This window comes from Erigeron canadensis, chromosome 2 (genome assembly GCF_010389155.1).
Source record: "Erigeron canadensis isolate Cc75 chromosome 2, C_canadensis_v1, whole genome shotgun sequence".
In the NCBI taxonomy this organism is placed as follows: Eukaryota; Viridiplantae; Streptophyta; class Magnoliopsida; order Asterales; family Asteraceae; genus Erigeron; species Erigeron canadensis.
The window spans coordinates 866637-893250 of record NC_057762.1 but is presented as its reverse complement, the minus strand read 5'-3'; the positions used below and the strand labels follow the sequence as shown (position 1 = coordinate 893250).

Below are 26614 nucleotides of genomic sequence, written 5' to 3'. Positions count from 1 at the left end.
TATATCCTCATGTTTGAGCAGACACTACGAAGACGATTCGTTGCAGAGCATACACTTCATCAGTACTAATTCGCTATCCTAACAGTCCGTACCTCCAAAGTTGTTGTGCCACTCCAGACATATATTGATTCAAATGACTCTACTCATGTGACTCGGGATGCTCAGCAGTATAATTATTTCCATAACTCCTTATTCAGTGAATTAAAACTTATATTTAACTATCATTAATTCTTACAAGTGCATAGTCGGTTGTTATACCCAACATTAAAAAAGAATCAGAAACCATATAAAACACATGAAAATCCGTTACAAAAGACTAATATTTGATATATGATTTTACGTAACTAACATGGGTATTTTAATAACCAAAACCTTTCACTTATCCATTTTCAATCCATTTAACAAATTCTATGACTCTTAATAACTTAGATGTAACCCTCAAAATAATTAATGATTGACTTATGAGTGACCAATTGGTTAACCTATAAATCATAAACCAGGTTGATGAATCAGTCATCCTCATTCTCTGCGCTTCTTATAATTAGCTACTATCTAATCAAAGGTTCCTCTTCTGTAATTCATGTTTTCTATGTTATACTAATACTTCATACTTATAATTGTAACTGTCTTCTCTCAAATTATTTAGATGGCTTTTACAATCTTGGTGGATATCAGCAACACAAACAACCTCAAGGAAGGACTGGTAACAAGAGTTACGCAAATACTATAATCCAAAAAACACTTTTACACAGAACACACAATTTAATTTACATATACCACGCCAACATATAACGCATAATTGGTTTTTTTGTTAGGTTTTGCCCAAAGTTTTCCATATGAACCTACGAAGTATGCCACAAAATTTGAACATAGAAGACAAAATGGAGCGGCGCTTCACAGTACAAGTGGAACTAACTCAAACAAAACTCATAAGACTGTATGGTTCCCAATGGACATCATTTGTGCAGAGCTTTCCCAAGAGTAACGTGACGAAGCTGACGTTTATATCGAAATCCGAGAATAACTTCAAGGTAGCCAGTTACTGTTCGGAAGGGATATGCTTTGAAGACCATCACGTGGGTCATAATGCAAAGAAATCATGCATTGTCAAAGCAACTGAAGCATCCTATGAGAAACAGGTCCCATTCCTACATCATATATTTACTATAACGATTTAACATAATGATAAATCGAAAAATATTATCCTGCCAAGCTAAATAGTGTATATTGGTATCCCACAGGAATTGCCTCTAACATTTCTCTCCCACCTAAGTAATCCAAACAACACTGAATACCACAACAAAGCCTACATAACTCGAGGTCTCGAAACAACCAAAGTCAATGTGCTTTATGAATTCAAGGAAAAGAAAAGCAGAGGGGTCCCTAGCGGGTTTGGAGGCCCTCACTGGAAGGCGTTTTGCACCGATAACGATGTAGAACACGGCCACTACCTAATGTTCACTCACATGGGAATCCAAGCAGATGGTATAAAAAGTTATAACGTGAAGTTATTCAACAGTGACGGCCTCGCTCTTGACGTGGTACCAAAACACAATTGCAGTACCACAGGACACCCCCATATCCAAACACGTCCGTATTTCGTCAAGCAGTTGGAATCCAACATCCTTAACCACGAAGTCATGGTACATTCTTATAAAACACAATCAACTTCTTAAATAAAATAACATAAATCATATAAAAAATTATGTTTATGCAGACGATACCAAGGAGATTCGCTCAACATCATCAACTGCATCGCTACACCGTTGTTGTACTTCGTTGCCAAAGCTTTATGTATGGTGGAGCAGTTTATGCGAAGAAGGACCCAAAGAAACCGGCTGAAGAAAATCGTGTAGTTATGGTTACGAACTGGAAAAAAGTCTTCAACGAAACAGGTTTGACACCATGGAGTGTCGTATGGTTTGAGTTGCACCCATATAGGGGAATCCAGGGGGACACGATGCACTTTAACATCTGTTGACAATCATATGCGCTTCTATGATCAACAGAAATACTAGACCTTTGTGTGTTTACTTCTTGAAGTTCAATAAATGTACCGTAAACAATATTTCCAACTATCCTATGTTTTTTACTTTTATCAGTTTACTTCTAAGAAAATCAAGTTATTGAATATAAGATTCAGTTGCATCTACTTTAATTTCCTATTTTATTACTAATTCAAATTATTACTAAAATGGTTAACATATATGGAGAACAAAATAATTGATACCACTTCCTTCAATAGAATATAAAAATACATCATACGAATTGGAAACAGAACAGACTAACCGGTGACTATACTATATATACATACGAACACATAACAACTATATACCTGTCATATGTATGTATCACCATCCTATAATTAATGTACTAACCACATACACCACTGCACAACAACTGTAATGGATGAAACAATCTACGCTGAACCCCGGGATGCAGAGAAAGCCATTCACAACCCACCAATAAATGAAAGTGAGGAATATCAGATCAACAATAAACCTGTCCAGAATGAAGAAAAAGACACTGAAGAACAGAATAATAATGAGTCAAAAGAAACCACACTATCAACTGATGAGGATCAAGAAAGTGACTATGGTGAATCACAACCAACCACTCAATCAACTGATGAAGAAGCAGAAAATGAAGATGATGAATCACAACAAACCGCATCCTTAGCCGATCAGAAACAAGAAACTGAACACAAAAAGGAATCCATACGCAGACAATACCTTTTGCGATCTAAACAATCCAAGCCTACAAAGTTGAAGCCAACTGAAGAAGGGGCATCAGAGTTGAACCCAATTACTCTCACTTATAATAAACGGGATGTAACGACACACCAATGCAACAGCCATCAAACCTTCGTTTAAATATCCTTTTGCTAATACTTATGTGGCCGTCATCCTTTTTTGTTCCCCTTCGACAAAGGTTTGAATGATGCTACTCTATCATAATGTGTTTTTCTATGTTGGTACATATTTGTGGAATATGCAACCATTTTTCATATGGTTCTGCAAAGCTTAAATGATAGAACTTTAACATCATTTTATTACTCACATCAAAGGTTGTCTTATAGGTTCTTTTTTCTTAGGTGATCACTTCATTACATTCATCCTTAATCTTCTTCTATAGAAGACACAGTGAACATGAAAGTTCCTGATATCTTTCACAACCATCAGTTTCAAGACATCCGTTATACAAAACCATAAATTTTGTTACATACTTAAGGAACCCACAAACAAAAGCATACGAACAACGAATTTCAAACTGGACGTGCGTAGCACGGGCTTTTTAACCCTCGTTCTTATTTAAATTTGTATCCATCCACATTATTATTATTATTACCACATGCATGTCCCGGAGACTCTATTATTGTGTTTGTGTTTATATATATATTATTGACCTTTTTAAAACATTTGTTATTGATTATTTTGTAAGATGAAAAAAGTTCACATTTCACTCATTGATGAAAAAACAAAAAGTCAAATGCCACACCAAAATTAGAATTATACGGAGTAAATAAATTTGTTCAAAAGTCAATTGCTACACCAAAATTCTATATATATATATATATATATAATATATAAAACCCGTTGCTTGATGTTTGTGCCATCTCACAACTATTTTTATTTTAATATTTTGGTGGAGCCCACGTACAACTTGAGGTTACCTTTTGCTTTTATCTTTGATGTCGTGCGTAACTGCGTACAAAGCCAAAAGGCTGCCGCTTATCTTTCCTTCATTTGGGCTGGACTCACACTAGACAAGGGCTAAGGCCTACCTAGCTTCTTTCTTTAATGTTGGGTTGTTGACTTCAAACTAGCATAAGGACCAAAAGTAGGCCGCCCACTTGATTGTTTTCATCCTTTCTTTTGGCCCAACACCACACCTGCATCACCACCTTTCTTCTTTTAGCCAGATTGTAATAATAACAATATTTATTTATAATATACTAAAAAGCTATATAAATGTACAAATACGTTAAGCGTGAAATATACAAGCTCCTATAGCACATAATAATTTTTACCATTTTTGATTTAACCTCATAAACTTTCTCATGTTTTCATCAAATAACTTTCACTTGGTTACGATTTTACTTTTAAACACTTGATTTTTACTATTTTTTTCCGCTTTTTATATATATATAACGTTTTTAAATTTGCCTCACATCAAAGTTTTCGATTTTTTTTCTTCACACTAAATTTTTAGATTATTATGTTTTCATCAAATAATTTTTACATGATTATGATTTTACTGCTTAAATCTTGCGTTCATATTATATTTAAAACATTAATATAGTTATTGCTTATGTTTTTATAAATCTTATAACTCTTTTACAATTTTTTATTGTTATTGTTATGGGTTTAATTGTCTTTTTTAAATTTTTAGTTCGAATATTTGACATAAATTTGAGTCCAAAATTTTGTTGCGTAGAAAGCGTACCCCGCGGTAACACGTGGATACAATAACTAGTTAGAATTATACGGAGTAAATAAATTTGTTCAAAAGTCAAATTCCACACCAAAATTAGAATTATAATTAAATTTATAATTGAGAGTAATATTAATTGTTGGTTCTTTTTCATTCAATTTTAATGGTCAACTGGAAAGTTATTTTTCATTCTATAATTGATTTTGTTTGTTATGTGATTTTTTTAACTAACATGTTTCAATTTTATTTATATGCATATCTATATCTATATCTATAACCCTTATAAAATATATTAACTTCTCCTATTTTAGAAAATTCAGCACTTTTTTATATCCAAAATACCCTTATTTTTTAATACTAATTCACCTATACACCTAATCTATACTTTTATACTATTTAATAAATAATACAATTTTCTCTTTAAAATTATGGAAGAATTATCTAAAATATCATTAATGATTAAATTACAATTTCGGTTAATTATCCAAAATATATTCATTAACCTTTTACATCAATTACCTTTACATCAATTATCTACACCACTCGACAACGCGCGCCTCCACCACCAATAGTCTCCCCCACCACCACATCGTTACCGCCACAACCATCGCGCGCATTGTACGGGTACCGTGCTAGTGTATATATAATATTGTTATCAATTTATGTTTTCAGAAATATAATCATTGAGTAATGATCAATTCTCCTAAATTATTAGCCTAAAAATCCCCCTAATTAATAGGATTGTGACATGTGAAAAATTAGGGGTGAGATTAGGAAAGAAAATTAGTGGATTCCATGTGTTAACAAGTGGATATATTAAGAGGATTTTTAAAATGATTGATTAAGAGGATTTATCATTTTCCATAATCATTAACACTGAACCCAGTTAGTAGTGGGCCCATTTAATAGTGAGTTTTGTCGTGTATATCCAGATATTAATCTATGACATGCGTGCACTTAAGAATCATGGGAACTCTCAAATTATGTATTGGATCACATTTTTTTTGTTCATTCACATGTGAAATGATATAAAAAAGTATGTTGTTAAAGAAACTTTTTTTAAAAAACCTTCAAAATAGTCTTTTATGAACTTGTGAATGAATATGTTCACGTTTTCGTTCACAAATGGGTATATATAAGGTTTTGAAAAAAAATTTCTTCTACAACATATATTTTTATAACATTTCACATGTGAATAAACAAAAAAAAAACATGTGATCCAATACATAATTTAAAAGTTCTCAAAATGGGTTCTCAAAATAAGACTCCCCTATATATATATATTTATATGTATAGAGAAAGAGAGATAGAGAGAGAGAGAGAGAGAGAGAGGATATAAATCAAAATAGAAGGTATCTTAAGGAAGGAAGAGAAAGAAGATTCATATTGTTGATTTTTTTTAGCTAGTTATTTTGATTTTTTTTCCTTATTTATTTATTTAATTAATTGATTTCAAAAGAATTCAAAAAAGATTTTTAAAAAGATTTTTTTTTCAAAGGGCGTAACCAGTAAGCTATAGGTGAAGTCTCTCAGTCTATGGTGGACTCATGATGGCTAAAGGCAAAGCCCATTAGGTAGATCATCTCATCATCGATCACCCCTATGACCTATCACCCTCTATGACTTATCACTCCTACCAGGTAACCCTTGTTAATATCGTTAAAGGGAAAAACTCTACCGTAACCTTATACGTGTAGCTCGCTAACTCGGATTATGAAAAAATTAAATATTTTTATAATTAAAAATAGAATGAAAAAGGTGAAAAAAAGAGAGAAGAAAACGCTAAAAATATCACAAACAAGCCTTTTTTTTTCTCTTCTGTTTTAAGAACCTTGATTTTTACCCTATATATGATTTGTGATCCTAATTTTAAGAACCATTTTTTTTTTTTGCAAGAACTATGAAAATTCTCAAATTATATATTAAATCACATGTTGTTTGTTTTCATTCACATATGAAATGATATAAAAAAGTATACTGTAGAAGAAAGTTTTTTAATACCCTTCAAAGTAGCTTTTGTGAACATGTGAATGAATATGTTCACGTTTTCATTCACAAATGATCAAACGCCTATATATAAGGTTTTGAAAAAAGTTTCTTTTAGAACATATATTTTTATAATGTTTACATGTGAATTTAAAAAAAAAATCCAATACATAATTCAAGAGTTTTGTTCTTACAAAAATATGAGTTCTTAATATAAGTATCCCATGATCGATACGTATTCTCGTACGGGTAATAAAACTAATATGTAAATAAATAAATAATACGATTAACAGTTTGTAGTAATTAAGAAAAAAAGAATAATAATAATAAGGGTTAAGTCACTGGATTAACAATGTACTTTTCCTCATTTACGTGGTGGTACATTGAACTGGATTATTGATGTGTATCACCCATATACTTTTTACATGGTTGACCAACTGCTGACTTGATGACCTGCTCTAACAGGTTAATCTCTATTTACATGGTTGCTCATTGAACTGGATGACTAATGTATTTTCCCTCATTTACATGGTTGCCATTTAACTGAATTATTAATATACATCACACACATACTTTTCTAATTTTACATGATTGACCAAATGTTGACCTGGTGATCTACAATAACAAGTTAATCTCTATTTTTATTTTTATTTTTCAAAAATTTATTAATTTCTGCCTCATTCTATTCATCAATTTTCCATAAAAATTTGCAATATAAAAGCATCAATTTTCCAAATGTTTATATTTTTAATAATATCATAATAATATAACTGTACTAGTATTATAAATCAGTCTATGATCTTCAACCTTGGAAGATTTAACAACCCAACAATCAATTCAATCTGTTATAACCTGTACTTTAGGATTTCACTTTTCCTTTTGATTAATAATAACCCGCCTGAACATATTTTAAAGTCTAGTATTACCCAAATTTCTGAACTGATGACCTAGTTTATGGACATTTGGGACAATTTGAAACGAATGAACATGATTGCCGGAACTTTTACTAGAATTTTCGTCTGGAATATTGATGAAGATAATTTCTGGAAAAACAAAAAGTAAATATAGAGTTTAACCTGTTATTGTATGTCATCAGGTCAACCAAGTAAAAAATAAAAAGTATGTTGGTGATATATACTAATAATCCATTTCAATAGGCAATCATGTAAATGAGAGAAGGTACATTAGTCGTCCAGTTCAATGAGCAACCATGTAAATAGAGATTAACCTGTTATAGCAGGTCATCCGGTCAGCAGTTGATCATCCATAAAAAAATTAAAAAGTATATAGGTGATACACATCAATTATTCAGTTCAATAAGCAACCATGCAAATGAAGAAAAATACATTTTTTAATCTAATGACCTGACTTTAGTGTAGTTAATCAGGGGTAAGGAAAATACGTTCAATAGGGTAATGATCAATCCTCCTAACTCATTAGCCTAAAAATCCTCCTAATTAATAGGATTGTGACATGTAGAAAATTAGGGGGTGAGATTAGAAAAGAGAATTAGTAGATTCTGTGTATTAACAAGTGGATATATTAGAAGAATTTTTAGGAGGATTGGTTAGAAGGATTTATCAAATGCATAATGTACAACTGTATAAAGAAAGCATTGTTGTGGATGGCCAAAAATTGTTGTAGATTTATGATTTAATAAATAATAAGAAAGAGATACGAGTATAATTGGGAAGGGCTATTAGGCCGGTGCTTATAGCACCTTCTTCGCGCGTCCCAAGCAAGAAAGACGCTCCCCTTCCTATTGATGGTATGCGTCTGCGTCTGTGCGTCTTCGTTTTTATTCTTCACGGGGAAGCTCACGGACGCTCCTGTGTGGTCCACGTGACAGTAAACAACAAATAAAAAAAAAGAAAATTTGTTTGTTTTGAATTTGAAAACTAAACAAAACGGCTATATCTTCATCTTGTTTAAATCAAAAGCTTTCTGTCATTTTCTTCAAACACACAACTGAACCAAAACAACAAAAACACATCCTCTACATACAACCAAACCATGTTTAGAAAAAACACCTAAAATCAACACAAAAACAAGAATGTTGGCGATGACATGATTCAAAATCTTGTTGACGAGATGGATGAGTATGGGGATGAGTTTCTAGAGATGGGTGGCAGTGACGACGAGAACGAGAGCGACGAGTAGTTCTTTATTATGTTATTGTGTTGTTGTTGTTATGTTTTAAAATAAATTGTCGTTATGAACAATCGTTATGTTTTTTAATTTTGTTGTAACTTTTTTAATTAAGTGTGGTGTGGTTTAATAATAAAATGTGTTTTTTCAATTAATTAAGTGTGTTTTAATGTTAAATATATATAAAGTTATAAAAAGTTGTTAAAAGAATTGATGACGTGGGGAAGAAGTTTCGAACAAGTCAGCAGAAACTATGCCATCCAGTTACGTACGTGGAAGTCTGGCTTCCCCACAAAACAGATACTAATGTACTATGGAAACAAAGAATTGAAGAATCCATTAGTTTTGTATATATATTTTCCCTTATTAGTATATATCCACTGCTTATCATTTTAATTGTCACAAAAATTGAATTGAATTGAATTGAATATTTACACACAAACACCGGCGGGAGGGTGTAGGCGTAGCTATTAATTAAAAAGTGACCGGCCCGGAGTAGTAAAAATATGAGTGGTGACAGCAAGAGGAAGGTAGGGGTGGGGGTGTGGACGGCGGTGAGCGTTTTGGGATGTGCGATGGTGGCGGTACTTGCCTACACAATCTCCACCGACGGCCTCCCTTTTCGTAAGGAACTGCTCACTAGGTTGCTACTTAATTACTCGTATATATATTATTCCAAGTGTTTTTCAGTTGATTAGCCAAAAATAAATGTTATTGAAAAAAATGGAAAGTTAATTAATTAGTTGCGCATGGCAGGTGGATGGCAGCTTTACTGATAGATTTCTATATAAATATCGCTGCCATTGGGGTATATATGTCTATCTTCCCAGAATCATTATTTATTAATTTATTTACCACTGTAATTATTTAAAAGTTTTTGAATTAACTACGTATACTGGACTCCTGTTCTTAATCTTTAGGCTTGGATTATATACAAGGAATCAAGCAGTTGGATCATCGCTATTATTTGGCTCCTTTTGTTAATTTGTTTCGGAAGGTACTACTATACACTACAATACATACGTCTTATTATTATTATTATTACTTTTCTTTTCTTTTACTATATTAGTTTGGGTAGCCAGTTAGTGCATAAGGTTTAAACGAAATATATCTATATATTCCAAAATATTTTCAATAATTATAGTCACAAAGTTTGACCTACTGCGATTTGGCCTGAATCGTTGGGTGTGCGATTTACGATTTGGTTGGTTACTTGGAATCGAGTTTACTCTAGTTGTACACATATCTGAATCTGTTACAACACGCCTTATATTTTTTTCTTTCTTGTTTGCTTTATACAGTGTCACTACCTGCGGGTACATAGTTTTGCAGTTTTACAAGTTGACACCTGAGCAATTTTCAAAGGATCCTTTCTACTTTGTGTTGGCGAGACACCAGAACGGGTAAGACTACAAGATGTTGCATTCACCCTAAATTCTCCCTTGCTTGCTTTCTTGTATAACTGTTACAACATTCAAACTTCAAGTAGTACTCTCATGAGTAACATGGCAGATGAATGTAAAATTGCTAATTCTTCCCTCTTTGTTTCTTAAGATAATTATCTTGATTTTATCTATATATTTGCCTTAGTGATGTCGCGGAACACAGTAAGGGACTTTCTGTTGTAGCTGCAAGAGTAATCTTTGCTGTACTAGGCTGCTTGATGCTGGGAACTTTGCTTTACACAATAATTGTTGATGGATCTCCATTTCGTGCAGAATTATACACACCGTAAGTTTCTTTCCTTATTGGTTTCTCTATATATTAGTAACTTTCTTTGGATCAATTTTTGCATTACACACTTATTGTTCATCTCTAACTTGAGTCTTTACCTATTAAATTCTTCATATGCAATTTAAAGTTGAAATTGATATATGGTTACAGGTGGGTGGTTGCAACACTCATTGACTTCTATATCAATGTCGTGGCTTTGGCGGTACGTCCTCATTCATAATAAATGTTAGTTGGTCAGTTTAGCTGCTTTCCCATAACTTGATTTTCGTATGACATACAGTAGTTGGTTTTTTCACTTTTCGGTATAGAGTTCATGAATTAATAGACTTAATTAGATATCTAACATAAATGCGCTTTTTACAATATTAGTGTCTCGATCTTATTACCGTTAAGTAAGACCTCGTGTTTTGTGACTTTGTTTATCATCCCTTGAACCCACTTGATGTAAATGGGTCAATCAGCTCTGGTTCGGGGTTGCCAGGTTGAAATTACCCAACTTAAACGTGGCCCTAAAAATTTCAGGTCAGAAGTTTCAAGTTTCAACGCTCACTGTTAGTCACAACATACTAACCTGGACACGACCCACGTCACCTATTTAATGCATGTTAGGGGTTGACAGGTTGGTTTCAGATCAAATGGGTTGGTCTCCAATACAAGAACATTGATAATAAAAAACAAAACCAGACTTAGCCAACTAGAGCAGGAAATGAGATATATATAAATATAAATATAGCAGTTAGTAATCCTAATTCTTATCCATACGTATCAGCCCTCGTCTGATCCAGCCCTAAACGTGTGCTACTGATTGACTGAGGCTGTAAACTCCTTTTCCCACTTCCTTTTTGCCAATAACCCAATTGGGAATGTATCAATATTGCTTCTTGGCTGAGGAAATGACTTGCCAAGACCAAGCTACCTCCTTGTGCCATGATTCTTTGAATGGTTCAATTGTGAGGTGGTGAAGCGTATCTGAAGGTTTCCATAAGTCAAAAGAAAGGAGTTAGTGCTCCAAGCGATAAGCCATTCTATGGTTGTCAAGGTCTATCCCTTCACTAATCTTCAAGGAGCATGCTTCCCAGCAGTACGTGCCTTAACAAATGTGGTCTAATTGAGATTGATATTAGGACCAATAAACAACTTTTTTATCTGCAAGTGGGCTAGCCCACACTCTATGAAAGGAAAGGTAGTCTCTGTCCACCATGTTCAGCCCATCTTTCCTTTTTATCACCCATAATATCATGAAAGCAGGTCCAGCAGAAGGTAGTTTGGTAGGCATCCCCTTCATGTGACTTTGGGTTTGTTCCAGATCTTCAATCTTCAGTTGAATACCAACGTGATAGAATCTGGAAATTGAGAACTATATTGGAAAACACTTAAGATAGTTGGCCCGATTCGAGTGGGGCTAGTCTCCAATACAAGAAAATTAATAATCAAAAATAGAACCAAACTTAGCCAATTAGAACAGGAAATGAGATATTTAAATATAATATAGAGTAGTTGCTAATTTTAAGTTTAACCCCTCAAACAATTACGTATGATTGACTGGGCTATAAACTGCTCCTTTTCCCATTTCCATTTTGCCAATAACCCAATTGGGTCTGTTTCCCACCCGAGGAAACAACCTGACCTCAAGCCGGATGTGTGAAGACTAAGCTACCTCCTTTTGCCATGGTTCTTTGAATTGTTCAATTGTGAGGTGGTGACATGTTGCTGAAGCTGTCCTTAAGTCGGGAAGAAGGTAATTAGTGCTGCTAGCCATAAGACATTCTACAGTTGCCAAGATCTGTCCCTTCACTAATATTTGAGTAGTATGCTTCCCAACTTTACGAGCCTTAACAACTGTGGTTGAATTGAGATTGATATCAGACTGATAAGCAACTTTTTTATCTGCAACTGTGCTAGCCCAAACTCTATGGGATGACATGTAGTCTCCAATGATCCAATCTCGATCCACCACTCAGCCCATTTTTCCTTTTCATCTGCCTGTGAAATCATGAATGCAGGTCTAGCAGAATATAAATTTGGTATGGCATCCCTTTTATGTGATTTTAGGTTTGTTCCAGATTTTCAATCTTCAAGTGAATACCATCTCTGACCTCCAATTGACCACCCACCACATGCTCAAATCGATCTTCGATTCGTAGTTGAACATCCAAAAACCGATCTATGTCAATATTAGGGTTGTGGTCACAGGTTTCTTCTTTGACTGGCACTTGATTATTGCATTGGAAGGGTGTTCCATACATCAAGCCTTAATTTCATCAATATGGTCCATTCATAGTCATAGAAATGTCATGTAACTCAAGGTACAATGCTGATTATAGGGCTGTTATGAATCTGACCCAAGGTTCAAACTATAAATGCACATACAACTTGCATATTGTAGCTTGTATCACCAAACAGAATACAATTTAACACTGTTTACTTTTGCATATCTGATCTACCGCTGCTTGTTCAGGTGTGGGTAGCGTATAAGGAATCTAGCTGGATAAGTGCTATCTTGTGGATATTTCTTACTGTATGTTTTGGGAGGTGAGTTTTTATTCAAACTAGGCAACCAAATTCTCATTTAGACTTATTTCTACTATTGATTGCTCAAATAAATAAATATGCAACTCTTTGTTCACATCTAGGTTTCTGTCTGGAGAGTATGTAATTATGCAACTCTTTGTTCATCCCATTCTATAATACATGTTCAATATATAAAAGTTCATAAAAGAAACATTAGCAATGAAGATGATTGCTTGATCTTTTTATTCTCTTGTGGAAACTAGATAATTTGCATTTGCTGATCTTTTTTACAGTATATGTTATGTATGTGATCTTAGCATACTTCTAACTGCATCTAATTCACAATACAATGCATATACTGATCCCCTGATGTTATACTTGATCCTTGTCAGCATCATTACATGTGGGTACATAGTGCGGCAGCTATTCTATCTCTCTGCTGACCAGGCTGTTTCACTTATACTTTTCCGCAACAATAACAGGCAAGTTTGACAAAGAACTTGGTAGATTACATAGATAATATATACTGTATTATTGTATGCTGCGTGTAGGATCACCTCTTTATTCATGTAAATACCAATGAATTAATGCTATGTATCATCTGAAAACTATTTAGATTATTTTATTTTCAAAATAGGATAGTTGATTGCTTAAAATTCTTGAAATATTATATATTAGATTATTTTAGAAATTTTTAAAATCGAGGAGTCTGATTAGTGAGAATTGAAGCAAAATGTGTCCTTGTTCTGCCAATAGAAGTGGTTTAATCTTGATGTAATGAGTCATCAATGCAAAAGTAATAAGAACCTTTATGTAGTGAGCCTTAAGCAAAGCTATTTCATCTTCTTCTTTTTTCCAGCAACTTCTTTCAGACCAGTTAGATGATGAATTTCAGCTTAAATAATTGCTTGGTTGATTTAGGCTCGTTAAACAGGTATAAGAGACTTGTCTGCCAACATGATATACAAAGGATTAGCTGAGCAACAGATTTGGGTTTCATCTTCGTCTATTTGCCAACTAATGTATTACCATAATACCATATCTTATATCAGACTCAAGTTACTAAAACGCCATCAGGAATAGCACGTTCGCATTGTGTGCACTGTGCAGGAACCTTGTATTTATAAAAACTATGTTTGCTGATATATATACCAGGAATACCATTTGCCTTCTTTAGCTATGTTTGGTGCAGATTTGACCAACATTAAGAATTCTATATGAACAAATTTGTATACAAATCTACAAAGTATTAGTTACATCAATAATTTCAACATATAGTAGATAATCTTTCTTGTTGCCTATTGTTGTAGTACTACTGGGCCAACAATATAAATTTGTGTCTCTGTACCTGTGCATGCTTTGTATTCATTATTATTTGCACCACTAAATTCAGCCGACAATATGAATGTAACACTTTTTACTCTTCTTTTCGGCAACATCTTGATGGAGTTTATCTTGAATCTTGCAGAGATCTGAAATCAAGTGATCCACCATTGATGGTAGGTGCAGATGTATAGTAAAAGCTTTATAACTGAATCATGGGATGAAACATGGTTGAATTTATGTATATTACATTGTTTAAGGTCTTAAGGTAATGGTAAATGATACATGAATTCATTACATTTCATTTGTATCCAATCAGTCTACAATATATGTTTAATGTAGAGCTGTGTTACCTCCACAGTTATATAATTCAAGTCAAACCAAAAAACGTATAAGATTTTCTATCAAGTCATGCATTTAGATATACAATCACTATTATGAAAAAAAAAATGACGGAAGAATAGTAAATTGAAGGAGACAATTCCTTATACCAGATAGGGTCAGGGCCTGACAGATTTCGATCTATAAAGTACAAGGGGATGACAAGCTCTAGCTTGTTAAATAAACATTTTTCAGGTACACATACATCATTATCGTTAATATAAATTCAAGGTTGCAAAACTCCTCGAGTAGAGTGCTCACTATTCCTTACAGCACTAAGACCCGGTTCGGCCAAGTACTTCGATTACTCCCCACCTTGGCTGCTATGAATTCCCGAGTACTCCCGACATAGACCAGAATACTCTCAACTCCCCGGTCAGCCGAGTTGGTAGCGCATAGCGAGTTCTACGCCTTGTATAAATTACAATTAAATTTGAATTTCAGGTTTCCAACTACGGGTCATTCATAAGTTTCTAAGTTTTCATTTCTAAACCTAAGCCATCAAATGATTCAAAATGGTGGATGATTGAAAACTTGTATACCATAATACTAATTTGTATGAGGAAATAACATACTTTTGGTGAGGCATCCATTTTGGCATAAAAGAACAGGTTGAATTTTATATACAAAGTACAAATACTCAGACTTTGCCTAAATTCTTGATACTTAAGTGATACACATAAACTCCACTTAATTGGATCAAATCTTCAGGTAAAACTCAGAGAAATTACAGTGTGAGACAGGCATGGAACAAAGTGGAGTATTGGATTTGGGCAGTATTTCCACCTGTCTTACACGGCCTACAACAACAACCATTATCCATTGACGACACCTCAAGTGATAGTTTGAGTTTTTGAGCCAAAATGTTCTCATTTCATACTAATTCATTATATTTGAAACCGATCCTTACTTAGTTGGGAAGTAGATTGATGAAGAACCTGATCTAGCAATGAGTATAAGATCACCAGACTAGATACAGTTATAACCATTAGCTAACAATAGCAAATTGCCAAATTGTATAGATGGATTTATATTTTCTCAGTTGACACCTGTAGTCAAACAAACCATGACTCATATACAATTACGCAAAGGAAGTCTATTATATGTAGCAAAAACAGGGTTCAAGATCTAGCAACATGAATCAAGACGATAAAATTTTCACAGGAAATCAGGATGGACATCATCCTCTACAATCTCATCACTTACCTTTGTCTTAAACACATCATTATTGATCTCTGGACATCTGCTTTCAAGCTGCAAGTCATCATCATCATCATCAATGAAGTCATTCCACTTTGATACTGGCTTCTTCAGTTTCGTCATCAGTGAACTTGCTCCAGTATATGCAAAACTCTGATCAACTTTGGTCTCATCCTCTTTCCAAGCATTAGACTTTGAATTTGGCCTCTGTAACTTTGACATGACTGAACTTGATGTTTGGTACACACAACCGTGGTCAGCATTATCAATGTTTGGTTGATTTTCACCAGCCCTTTTAAAACTTTCCTTCATAACTGTTGTTGGCTCCTTGTCTGCAAAAGAATAAGTTAAGTTAATGGCCATCACCCAACAGTTTAACGATCACTCGAAACATATGCTTAATTGCTTATTACTGCAGCAGAAAAGCCTGAAAAAATCTTCATGGTGGAATTCTAATAATGTGGTTGTCACATAAACCATACGATTTATTTATGCACAACTAGACCATTTATACACGAACGAATGCATATCTATGATGAATGTCTAACAAAATCATTGATCAGTTTGGAATATCAAAACAGAATATAGAGAGGCAGACTTTGTGTATTGAATTAAGATGCAGTACTTGAGGTAAGACAACCTGAAATATTGATTTTCTTCTTGCCAGCTCTCTTCCCAAAGACAGGCTTTCGAAGGTTTTGACCACCGAATCCAGAAGGAGGAGAGTAACGATCTGCCAATTTAGGCTTCTTGAACCATGCTTTTGGCAACTCTGTCACAACATTTGGTTCACAGGGATCCCCTTCACACATGAATTTACAGTATTAGATATTAAAAATAAACTATATTCTCCAAGAGAGACCAGTATATAATGATGATGATGATGATGATATACTCATAAATCCATTAATTGTGTATCCCATGAAGTAGTATAATATGTATTTGATGCAGACCCATCCGGATATTAGTTTTAGTATTTTTGAGTCTTTGGCTACCTAATGTTTTAAATTGGGATCTAAGTTTTGAATTATAATCATATGCAAAGTCATTTTTCCCCAATCACAAAGTGTGTGAATTATCAGTCAAATCCATTGTTAATGAATCCATCAATAACAAGTGCCGGTTCACACCAAAAATGACAAGTTTGATACATATAATACAGTCAATACATATAGATCTGATATAATAAAACCGAAAAAGAAGTTTAACGCTAGATAAAATTAATAGTACTAGGAACTGACCTTGATCATAAGTATCGGCGGCAGGGGGCCCATCGAGGTACTCGCTCCAGTCGGTCCGTTTTCTAATCGGCTGAATCTGTTGATCATCATGTGGTTGTGGTTGTCGTTGATGATGATGGAGAAACTGAGCGCGAGACATGTTAAATTGTTGAACAAAGGCCCGGACGTGTTTGGCCATGGATCCCTGGGAATAGACCTTCCGGACGGACTGCTTCTCGTTGCAGATAACGCAGATCCATTTGTTGCTGCTTTTCTTCCTCTGCTTCACCTGTTGTCCATCCATCATTTTTAATCAAATCACATCCATCAATTACGATCGAAGAGGAGGACTTACTTGCATGGTGGAGCATTTGAAGCATTCAAGAGCCATGAATACTAATGCGCTTGTCATTTTTCCTTCCTTCCGATCCGATAATTCCTTCCCGTCTCTCAGTCTTACTCCCCACCCACTCTGTGTGTGTGTCTCTCTCTCTCTCTCTCTCGTTCAAAATAAATTTGAATTTGCCGCCAAAATTTCGTATTTTTCGCCCCGCAGTTGTACAATGGGCCGGCTATAAATGGACTATTGAAATTAAAGTTTAAGATAAATATTAAACCTCATTTTAGAAAGAAAAACAAAATGTATTACGATATTACTAGTCTAGTGCCCGTGCGTTGCAGCGGAACCCGTTAAAAAGCAGTTGTTAAATGTGGCGGTTCGTGGGTATGATCATTGACGACGGCGATGGCTCGGTTTATGTGTTTTTTAGGATGTGTGTGTTTTTGTTTGTGAAGATGTGTTTTTAGGATGTGTGGGTTTTTGTTTGAGTCGGAGGGTTTGAAACTTCAGGAATAAGATGAGAGTATTTTGGAGAAAAAAATATGTTTAATGTCTTAATGTTATCCTCTTTATAAGGGGTATAGATAGATTATAGATTATAGATAAAGTGTGATAGTATAAGTATATTAAAAGATAAATGATATATGTTATAAATATGTAAGAGTGGTAATATGGAAAGTCTGAATTTTTAAGACATTCCAAATTTAGAAATCCAAGATAGATTATAGATAAAGTGTGATAGTATAAGTATATTAAATTATATATGATGTATGTTATAAATATGTAGGAGTGGTAATATGGAAAGTCTGAATTTTTAAGACATTCCGAATTTATAAATCCAAGATAGATTATAGATAGATAAAGTGTGATAGGTCAAGTATATTAAAAGATAAATGATGTATGTGGTAAATATGTAGGAGTGGTAATATGGAAAGTTTGAATTTTTAAGACATTTCGAATTTAGAAATCCAAAATGCTTTATAGGTAGTTATAAATATTGCGAAATAATCACTTTCCGAACCACTGGTTTAAACCCAGTGGCCAGGGGTATCTTCTAATTCACTACGTGGGATTGTGTCCTGGGTGAGTTTACCCAAGACCTCAAGTTCGAGTCTTGGGGTTCTCATCTCAAAGGTATTTTCATGAGGAGGGGGTTGGAGGTCCAAAAATTCTCTGGTTAAATTGTCTCCAACACGTCTGAATCAAAACTCACTTTGCCAAAAAAAAAAAAAAAAAATTCACTTTCTGAAAAGATAAAAGAAATTCTAAAATCAGAAATATAATACTCCGTACTTAAAAAAACAATATATAAATTGAAGTTAATTAAAGTTTGAGACATAGTTTGTATTTTTTGCAAACGTTTGATCTTCTGAACATGTCACACCCATGAAAACTAACATGATTAATAACGTAACCTGTTTTTAGTAAAAGTTTAACATGAAAACTACATAACCCAAAGACGTGTGCTATCCATAATATAATTATGTAACAATGGTAAAAATTTACTTTCCTATTTGTTAAAATGAGTGCAAAAGAGGATCACCTAAAGACGTGTCATGATATCCAAATTGGTAGCTAAATATCTTTTCTTTCTTCCAATAAGTAGGAATGTTTTTAATAAGATACTACTTAGTACTTACGAGCATATATATATATTTATACTTTTCTATACAATCTTTTTCTTTTTATTTTCGTTTTTAACTATAAGAAGAGTAGCTAAAAACCATAAATATGATTGACAAGTATGTCCATGAATCATAATTGAGTTAACTTAAAAAAGCGGATGAGTTTTTTTTTTTCTTAGATAATCTGGAAAAGCGAGCCTTTAATACAAATGTGCACGACTTAATCAATGATTGTCTGTTCAACAACGGAAGAAAAATATCATAAAAATAATACCAATAACAACCAATCCCGTCAAATATAGAATTTGAATATTTGTGTTTACATGTGTTCGTGTTGAATATTAAAGAATAGCATATGAGGAAAAAAAATATATACATATATATGAGAATACAAAAGATATATAAATCCATATCCGGACATATAAAAGATATAATATCATATATTAAAAGTAAAGACTATAGTATTGGGGTTTAGCTCAATTTGATATTTAATACTCTTAATGTCTTTCAGCTAATTGTTGGTTACGGGTTCAAAACCTTTGAAAGACATATTGGGAAGTCCTTGTCAATGAGGTGGGAATGAGGGTTTTGGCGTGGCTCTTAACTGGTTTTCTTCAGAACGGTAGTGAGACTTCCACCGTCAGTCATGCCCTCGGATTGACTGTGTTGGTGACGTAGTCGATCTCTACCGGACGATGAAGAGTGAGTTCAAAAATAAAAATAAATAAATAAAAGCTATAATTATTTTAAAACTTTGTCAAAGTAAATATATGTACTTTTGTGAGGGCAAATGAAAAACGAAAATATTGTGATATTGTCGTATGGTAAAGGCAAGATGATAAAAGTTACGGGTGAAAAGTTGAAATATAAGTAAGACGGATGTTTTATTCTTCTATAAAAGTCAAAGTCAAAAGGGTTTAACATTAATCTATCTTTTTGCTATAGTATTAAGGAAAAGAGGGGTAGAAATTAAATAAAAATGGTGAGCGGCGGTGGGTGTATTGACGACGATATAGTGACAGTACTATGGACGGCGGAGCAGCTATCTGATAAGGTAGCCGAAATGGCTTCTCAGATAACACAAGATTTTGATGATTCCAGCGATTCGCCGGTGATAGTTGGTGTAGCCACGGGAGCATTTATGTTCATGGCTGACTTGGTACGGAAAGTAAAGCTGCCGGTGACGGTGGATTTTGTGAGAGCTGAGTCCTACGCCTCTGGAACCGTTTCTTCCGGTTCTCCCAAAATTTCTTGTGACGTTAAGCTCGATGTTTCCGGCAAACACGTCATTCTGGTTAATTTGCCCCCCTTAACTTGTTTTCTTTCTTTCTTACTTGAATTTATTCCAATATTTAAAATATCACAATATACATAAGTTTCATTCTTCTTTTTTTTTTTTTATATGGATTGTTACATTTTCAAGTGTGTATGTAATTTACGATGATGAATTAACCACCCCAAATGTTACTCGTGATGTGTTCTTTTTGTCATTTCTTATTATAAGAAGATGTAATGTGGTTTAATCTGTTTGACTCGATCATATCAGGTTGAGGACATTGTAGATACTGGAAACACGGTTGCACGTCTCGTTTCATACTTGGAAGGTAAAGGATCCACCTCTGTTTCTGTGTGCACTCTCCTTGACAAACCAGCAAGAAGAGAGGTTAATTTGAAGCTCTTGGGTGATGGCAAGTTTTACAGTGGTTTTCAGGTCCCTGCATTCCCCCTGTCTCTCTCACACACATAAATGAATTGAACATACTTAGAAATTTTGCATATATAATCTGTGTTATACACCGTGATACGGTTACTACGAGTTTAATTTGATAAAAAAGAAAAATGGTCATCTTTTGGTTGTAATCTCATGAGTCATGACTACTTCGCCAACCTTCCATCTGTTCTTTTTAGTCTTGGAACATCAACTCAACCATTACTTGTATTGTCGTTGTATGGAGTTGTAGATGATACATCAATGATCAAGCCCACTTTTTGATATGACTCTATGCATTTGAAAGATTAAGGGTTCCGTGAGAATTGTTAGATATGAGATAATGACTTATGACCTACTGATGAAAGCAAAATTGTAATTCATTAGTAGAAGTTAGCATTGAACAATCCCATTACTACTTTTGTTATGTGCCTGTGTGATAATATAGATATTTGATAGCGAGATAGGACCTACTCATGAACTTTTATGATACTTAAAAACTGCTAATATGGTTTGTTTTTCTATTCTTTCTGCATATGACATTAAAACATGAATTGTTCTGTCTGCAACAGTGCCCGGATTCATTTGTCGTGGGGTATGGTCTGGATTTCAACGAACAGTACAGGAACTTGCCTTACATTGGAGTCTTGAAGCCTGAAATATACAAGTGAACATGTCGAGTCAACTACCTGAAGACTATATGATCTCCTAAACCATTATACAAATGACTTCTATCGTATCTGGCATCTTTTGTTCCGCAGTTCATCTGTATGCACTATTCAATTACAAGCCTAACGATAATTACTTGCGACAAAATGATATGAATCAAGAGTGTTATGTTACTGTGAACTACTTTGGTGAATACATTAGGTGATCGCAAGCCAAATAATTCAACTAAAAATTATAGGTTTAACCCCATCACTTACCTGCCCTATTGATCTTGCCGCTTCCTATACCACAATGAGGCATATGACAATGAAATTTACTAAAGAAAAAATATCATCATCTTGGGTATTTTGGGTTCGTTTTAGGCTTGCATGTGTTAAAGAAAAACATCAATTTAAGTTTCTAACTTTCAAATTTAGAATGAAAAAATAAAGTTAGTATTTGGTTCATCTTCCGGTCTATGACCGAAGTAGATCTTGACTAAAACTGCACATATCAGGTAAACTCAGTCCAACGTCCACTCCACCAAACTTGAAACTTAACAGAGTCTGATGCAATATAGCACCTATGCTTGAAGCTAACAACCTAGTTTTACAAGCAAGTAATTTGATAAGGTTCATACTTAACTCTGTTAGGGTGATTCTAAGCTTCAAACAAACTTAAAACTCACTTTTAGCTCTTAATTTTCAACACATCAATTCACACTGATAGATAAGAGCCTTAACCCCCCATAAACATCATGTTTAGCATGCTTATACAAAACAGCCAGAATATTAACCATCATGTTATCTTTTCTTAAATGGGTAAAACTATTGTACTGTATCTTAACAAAGAGAAAAATACAGAATTCACAATTTTTAACCAATGTATTTGTGAAGAGTATGTACACATAACACATAGTATAGTTTCCATAAAGTTATCATAACAGGACGGATTGGGTAAGGAATCCGGGTGGTTTGCAGTCAAAATGGATCAAATTTTACTTGGCGGTTTAGCATGTGTTTGCATAATTAAAGGTCTGCTAATAGATGTAAAGATAGATACATTCAGCTATACTTTCACTGCTTTTCCAGCTAGAGTCACAAACTTGACAGCAACAATTATATAGGAATAGCAAGCATAATTCAATTATGGTAAAAAAATATTTGATGGTTATCCAAAAACGGAGACTCTAGTCTCTGGCAGCATTTAAATTTAAAGTTGTACTATGTATCAGGCACAAAAGACATGTGCATGACGTTACTTTTAGCTTAATGTGTAGTTGTAATGTAAGGAAACTCACAGATGAGATCACTGCATATATAAAAACTTCATCATACAGAACACTAGGTCAACTAATGCAAATTATACAGTAACACACTCATATTGAGGCAATAAAAGTGTGTCAGATTACCAGGTTAGCATAAAATAAATACCTCTAAGCGACGATTCATTCCATAATAAAGGTAATTTATCAACTCCTTCAAAACTCAAAAGACATAAATACCTCTAAGTGATTATGCGATGGAAATGGCAGGTAAATGACCCTAGTGTAAGCCCAAAAACTTATAGATAAGAGACATATATATAATCTACTCATGAGTAAACCACTGAAACAGAGTTATAATGCTGGATCTACAGAGTCATCACCAGCAGCCAAAAGTAAAAACAAAACAATCGAGAAATCACACACTTAAATATACAAGCATGTGACATCAACTTATATCAAAAGCTAACCTCAAAGATCAACTTAAACTCACATATAAAGGGAAATATAAATTTTTTGAAGAAAGCATTTCACCATCAAAATGATTGTCATCAAGTTGACTATAAGATAGAATTAACAGCTGGATTAGTTGTTACATGCAACAAATAGTAAAATACCAAAACTACCTAGGCAATTTCTTCGGCTCTTGAGTGGATGGCTTTTAGGAGCTCGAAAGAATATGCTGCTGATAAGAACCTCCCTCCTATATGCATTTAGGGACAATAACACATTATTGGGCACTTATTTAAACACCAATATTCCAAACATACAATATAAAACTTTCAACTTTATTCATGATTTAACATAATTTGTGGCTCATCAACTACAAAAACCAATTTTAACATAAATCTCAAAAAAATACACATATATAAAATAAACCATGGGCTTTATATAAAAACTTATAGATATTACTTTTTTATGTAAAAAAAAACTTATTTGATTCCGTTAAGATTTGGAATTTCTTGATTATCACTTTCTAGCTATTAATCTGCTCTCATAAATTTTGCAAATCACAATTAATCACTTTTTGCACAATAAATGTATAATTTCACCAAACCTCTATAGCATAAGCAACAAAAAAGTTTAAAGATAACCGTTACCTTGCCTTTTCGATCTTGGAAGGTGGCAAAAACCCTGGAGAAGTGGAAAATGGAGTCTTTGGATCATAAAACTGAAACTTAGGTACCTTCAAATTGACATCAAACCAAAACGAACCCCAATCAGATAACATCAGGCTATTATTACATAAAGAGATCACAGCTTTAATGTTTCAAAACCAAATCTAGCAATAAAAAAAACATATGTATGTATATAACATTTTGGTAAAATACCCAAAATTCCTATTATTATAACAAAGTATTATTCATAATAAATCACAATGAAGTTTAACATCTTTAACTCTTTTTTTTTTTAATCCAAAACAAACTTACTTGAAAATAAGGAAGGAAATCGCAAGTAGGAAGAACATAAATTAGAGCTGCACAAGACTCATAAACTCTTGGTCAGTTTCAAAAAGCGCCATGGTTTCCGGTAGCAGGGAGAGATCCACATCCATAAGTCCTTCACCATCGCGTGGCCGTCCGGCGTTCAAGGAGACCTTGGCGTCAAACTTCATCGCATTCCCACACAACACCGCCACTCCTTTCCCCAACCCAAATTCAACACCGTACATATCAGACTTTGGTGAACTCGACATACTTACACCAACCCCATCATAAATCACGTCCATTTTATGCACAATCGGATTCTTCACCCATGATTCCGCATACTCACGGATCTGTTTATCCCCATGGTTAACCACCAACTCGTGCAACTGCTTCGCCGCCCACCCGATACTGTGATCCAGCAGCTCCCCGGCGGTTGTTTTTATTCCCACAGTTTGAATCGCAACACCGAAGTAGTGTTCTGGCAAAGGTGGTGACATCCTGCTTCTGACGTTCACCGGCAATTTGCAAGAGGTTTCTTTTTCAGCCGGAAACCGCCTGGCCCGGATCACGCACCGCCATATCACTGCCAAGAGCGTCTGTAAAGTGGATATCCTTGTGGTGCTGCATTCTGAGTTCACTTTTGCTTTGAGTTTAGCCATAGCATTTGAGTTAAGATGGAAGATTCGCTGTCGTACCAATGGCGGATTTGGTCTGTTGACGTATTCGTCTTGATGGGCGAAGGGGAGGGAGATGATCGGGTCGCATCCTTCCGGAACCCATCGCTTGAGAACAGGAGGTGCGATCGGTTTGGACAGGAACACTTGCGATAACGAGTTGAAAAGATGCCAGAAGGAAGTTCCATCAGCCACCGTGTGGCTCATTGAACAACCGACAAAGATTCCATCAACAAGTTCCGTGACTTGAATCGACACCAACGACTTCTGGTGCCCATCGTGACCGATAGTCTTGTGATGATCGAAAAACGATTCCACGATCAGCGGAACATCAGTGGGCGTAAGAAGATCATCAATCGTCAAGTTGACCGAGGCATGTATGAATCTTGCTCCCGGACTGTTCTCCGGATTGATGAAGATGACCACAGAAGGCGGGTTTGTTTGTTTTACGGTGGCTAAACGGCCGGCGAGTGGGTGGAAATGAGTGAGTGTGTCAGAAAGGGAGTCTTTGAGGCGGTGCACGAAGTCGGCCGTGGAGAAGTCTTTTTTGTTTTCGGGGGGCAAGGAGTAGAGGAGACCCTTTTGAATGTAAGTTAGGTTGAGCATGGCGAGATCCCATGGGGCCATGTAAGTTGGTTTTTTAGCTTCTTCTGATACGAATTTTGGTTTGATGAAGCAATCTGATATCATTTTCAAACTTGCAGACTCCATGGAGGTGGCTTTCTTTCTGTCCAAAAACCAATCAAGTAATTACAGAATTTTAATTAGAACAACTGAAATGAAATGAATGCCAACAAACAACTAAACTAGAACAAGCACTTTTCGCACACAACGTTGGGACAAAATAATTCTCTTAATTATTTGCAATGTATACTAATCCGAACTAGAATCATCCAAATGGAATATAAACATGAAATAAAACGGCAAATAAGAGAGATACATTCATAGGTTTGATTTACCGATCAACTAAAGTTGAACAGATCGGATACCGTTGCCCTAATTTACCGCCGCCGATATAGCAACAACAATCAATTCCCTCAAAAGCAGAGTATAAAATATCTGTGTGTGTGTGTGCTCATCATCAGTGTATAAAAGCAGAATATAAAAATGTGATGATTAAATTTAATAAGTGCAATTTAATTAATTAATCTATATCTATATCTATACTATATTATAAAACAGATTTTCAACATATGAACATGAAATTTTCAATATTAATTTTAAGTACTTTCTCAAAATGCCCCTCCTATCTATTCTATATTTATCTAAAATAACTATAATACCCTTTTTCTCTCCTCAAATCTCAACCAATCATCTTTTTTTTCTCTCCTCCATAAATCATTCATTCTTCCAATTCATTCAAAATCTTTTATCTCAAAAACCATACATCGATAAATTATAAAAATTGTATGGGTGTTCTTAAAATTTCATGCTCTTTCATTAGAGATGTCATTCGATATACTTTCGACAAATTTTTAAATTCGAGGGCGGAGCCCGTACGACTAAGGCATTTGACTATCATACTCTATGATATATCAACTCCTATAACCTATCATACTCTATGACCTAGATATCACCCCACCATCTCACCGCCGCAACGCGCGGGTACTTGCTCTCGTCTATATATCAAAACAAATCACCCATTTTTTCCTTAAACTTTCTACCTTTGAATTATCAAAAATACTCTTTTCATTTATTCACTAATTTAAGCATCTTCATATAATATTATCTAATAAAACAAATTAATCTTTTTTGGTAAGTCACAACTATTACTAGATGGTTACGGAAAACACCTCTATGTCAATGGTGAGATTTCTTTGCAATACGTCAACTGACGTGACCAGTTGCTGTGAACAGTATACTAGGTTAACTGGAAGTTACTTATTTAGGTGACAATGACAAATAAGTAAAAACAATGCAATAATGTAAAGTACTCATAATGTAAATTGGTGAGACAATATGTATTTTTTAATGTGTATTTTATTTATTGC

General features: G+C 34.4%; 4 protein-coding genes across 8 annotated transcripts; 2 read left to right on the top strand and 2 right to left on the bottom strand.

Moving 5' to 3' along the window:
* Window positions 1–8853: 8853 nt before the first annotated feature.
* Window positions 8854–14477, top strand: LOC122587387. 3 transcript variants are annotated; one of them, XM_043759540.1, is made up of 9 exons: window positions 8854–9211; window positions 9325–9376; window positions 9489–9565; window positions 9870–9971; window positions 10159–10299; window positions 10453–10504; window positions 12761–12834; window positions 13206–13295; window positions 13748–14086. In XM_043759540.1, the coding sequence occupies exons 1-9, from the start codon at window positions 9075–9077 to the stop codon at window positions 13791–13793; spliced, it is 771 nt and encodes a 256-aa protein (XP_043615475.1). In that variant the 5' UTR covers window positions 8854–9074; the 3' UTR covers window positions 13794–14086. The 3 variants fall into 3 exon arrangements, with proteins under 3 accessions (XP_043615475.1, XP_043615476.1, XP_043615474.1); XM_043759541.1 differs by having other exon boundaries at window positions 8855–9211; window positions 13735–14086; XM_043759539.1 differs by lacking the exon at window positions 13748–14086 and adding an exon at window positions 14282–14477 and having other exon boundaries at window positions 8858–9211.
* A 1162-nt stretch (window positions 14478–15639) lies between these two features.
* LOC122586650 (MRN complex-interacting protein) lies at window positions 15640–17402 on the bottom strand. Its single transcript, XM_043758630.1, has 4 exons — window positions 17293–17402; window positions 16959–17226; window positions 16358–16519; window positions 15640–16049 (listed from the first exon to the last, which is right to left on the bottom strand). The coding sequence occupies exons 1-4, from the start codon at window positions 17347–17349 to the stop codon at window positions 15676–15678; spliced, it is 861 nt and encodes a 286-aa protein (XP_043614565.1). The 5' UTR covers window positions 17350–17402; the 3' UTR covers window positions 15640–15675.
* A 2427-nt stretch (window positions 17403–19829) lies between these two features.
* On the top strand, window positions 19830–21459 carry LOC122586968 (hypoxanthine-guanine phosphoribosyltransferase). The gene is made up of 3 exons (XM_043759018.1): window positions 19830–20196; window positions 20449–20613; window positions 21183–21459. The coding sequence occupies exons 1-3, from the start codon at window positions 19882–19884 to the stop codon at window positions 21279–21281; spliced, it is 579 nt and encodes a 192-aa protein (XP_043614953.1). The 5' UTR covers window positions 19830–19881; the 3' UTR covers window positions 21282–21459.
* On the bottom strand, window positions 20651–25704 carry LOC122586966 (uncharacterized acetyltransferase At3g50280-like). 3 transcript variants are annotated; one of them, XM_043759017.1, is made up of 5 exons: window positions 25583–25704; window positions 23953–25350; window positions 23623–23708; window positions 23149–23225; window positions 20651–21264 (listed from the first exon to the last, which is right to left on the bottom strand). In XM_043759017.1, the coding sequence occupies exon 2, from the start codon at window positions 25332–25334 to the stop codon at window positions 23994–23996; it is 1341 nt and encodes a 446-aa protein (XP_043614952.1). In that variant the 5' UTR covers window positions 25335–25350; window positions 25583–25704; the 3' UTR covers window positions 20651–21264; window positions 23149–23225; window positions 23623–23708; window positions 23953–23993. The 3 variants fall into 3 exon arrangements, with proteins under 3 accessions (XP_043614952.1, XP_043614951.1, XP_043614950.1); XM_043759016.1 differs by lacking the exon at window positions 20651–21264 and having other exon boundaries at window positions 23019–23225; window positions 25564–25704; XM_043759015.1 differs by lacking the exon at window positions 20651–21264 and having other exon boundaries at window positions 23019–23225.
* Window positions 25705–26614: the final 910 nt, after the last annotated feature.

Excerpts from the sequence above, each read along its gene's own strand:
- LOC122586650 (XM_043758630.1), bottom strand. The coding sequence starts at position 17,349 with ATGACAAGCGCATTAGTATTCATGGCTCTTGAATGCTTCAAATGCTCC. Across the intron at positions 16,520-16,958 it reads CGCCGATACTTATGATCAAG|GGGATCCCTGTGAACCAAAT; the intron begins GTCAGTTCCTAG and ends TCATGTGTGAAG. Across the intron at positions 16,050-16,357 it reads GAAGAAAATCAATATTTCAG|ACAAGGAGCCAACAACAGTT; the intron begins GTTGTCTTACCT and ends ATTCTTTTGCAG.
- LOC122587387 (XM_043759539.1), top strand. The coding sequence starts at position 9,075 with ATGAGTGGTGACAGCAAGAGGAAGGTAGGGGTGGGGGTGTGGACGGCG. Across the intron at positions 9,972-10,158 it reads TTGGCGAGACACCAGAACGG|TGATGTCGCGGAACACAGTA; the intron begins GTAAGACTACAA and ends TATTTGCCTTAG. Across the intron at positions 10,300-10,452 it reads CGTGCAGAATTATACACACC|GTGGGTGGTTGCAACACTCA; the intron begins GTAAGTTTCTTT and ends ATATGGTTACAG.
- LOC122586968 (XM_043759018.1), top strand. The coding sequence starts at position 19,882 with ATGGTGAGCGGCGGTGGGTGTATTGACGACGATATAGTGACAGTACTA. Across the intron at positions 20,197-20,448 it reads CCGGCAAACACGTCATTCTG|GTTGAGGACATTGTAGATAC; the intron begins GTTAATTTGCCC and ends CGATCATATCAG. Across the intron at positions 20,614-21,182 it reads AGTTTTACAGTGGTTTTCAG|TGCCCGGATTCATTTGTCGT; the intron begins GTCCCTGCATTC and ends TGTCTGCAACAG.
- LOC122586966 (XM_043759017.1), bottom strand. The coding sequence starts at position 25,334 with ATGGAGTCTGCAAGTTTGAAAATGATATCAGATTGCTTCATCAAACCA.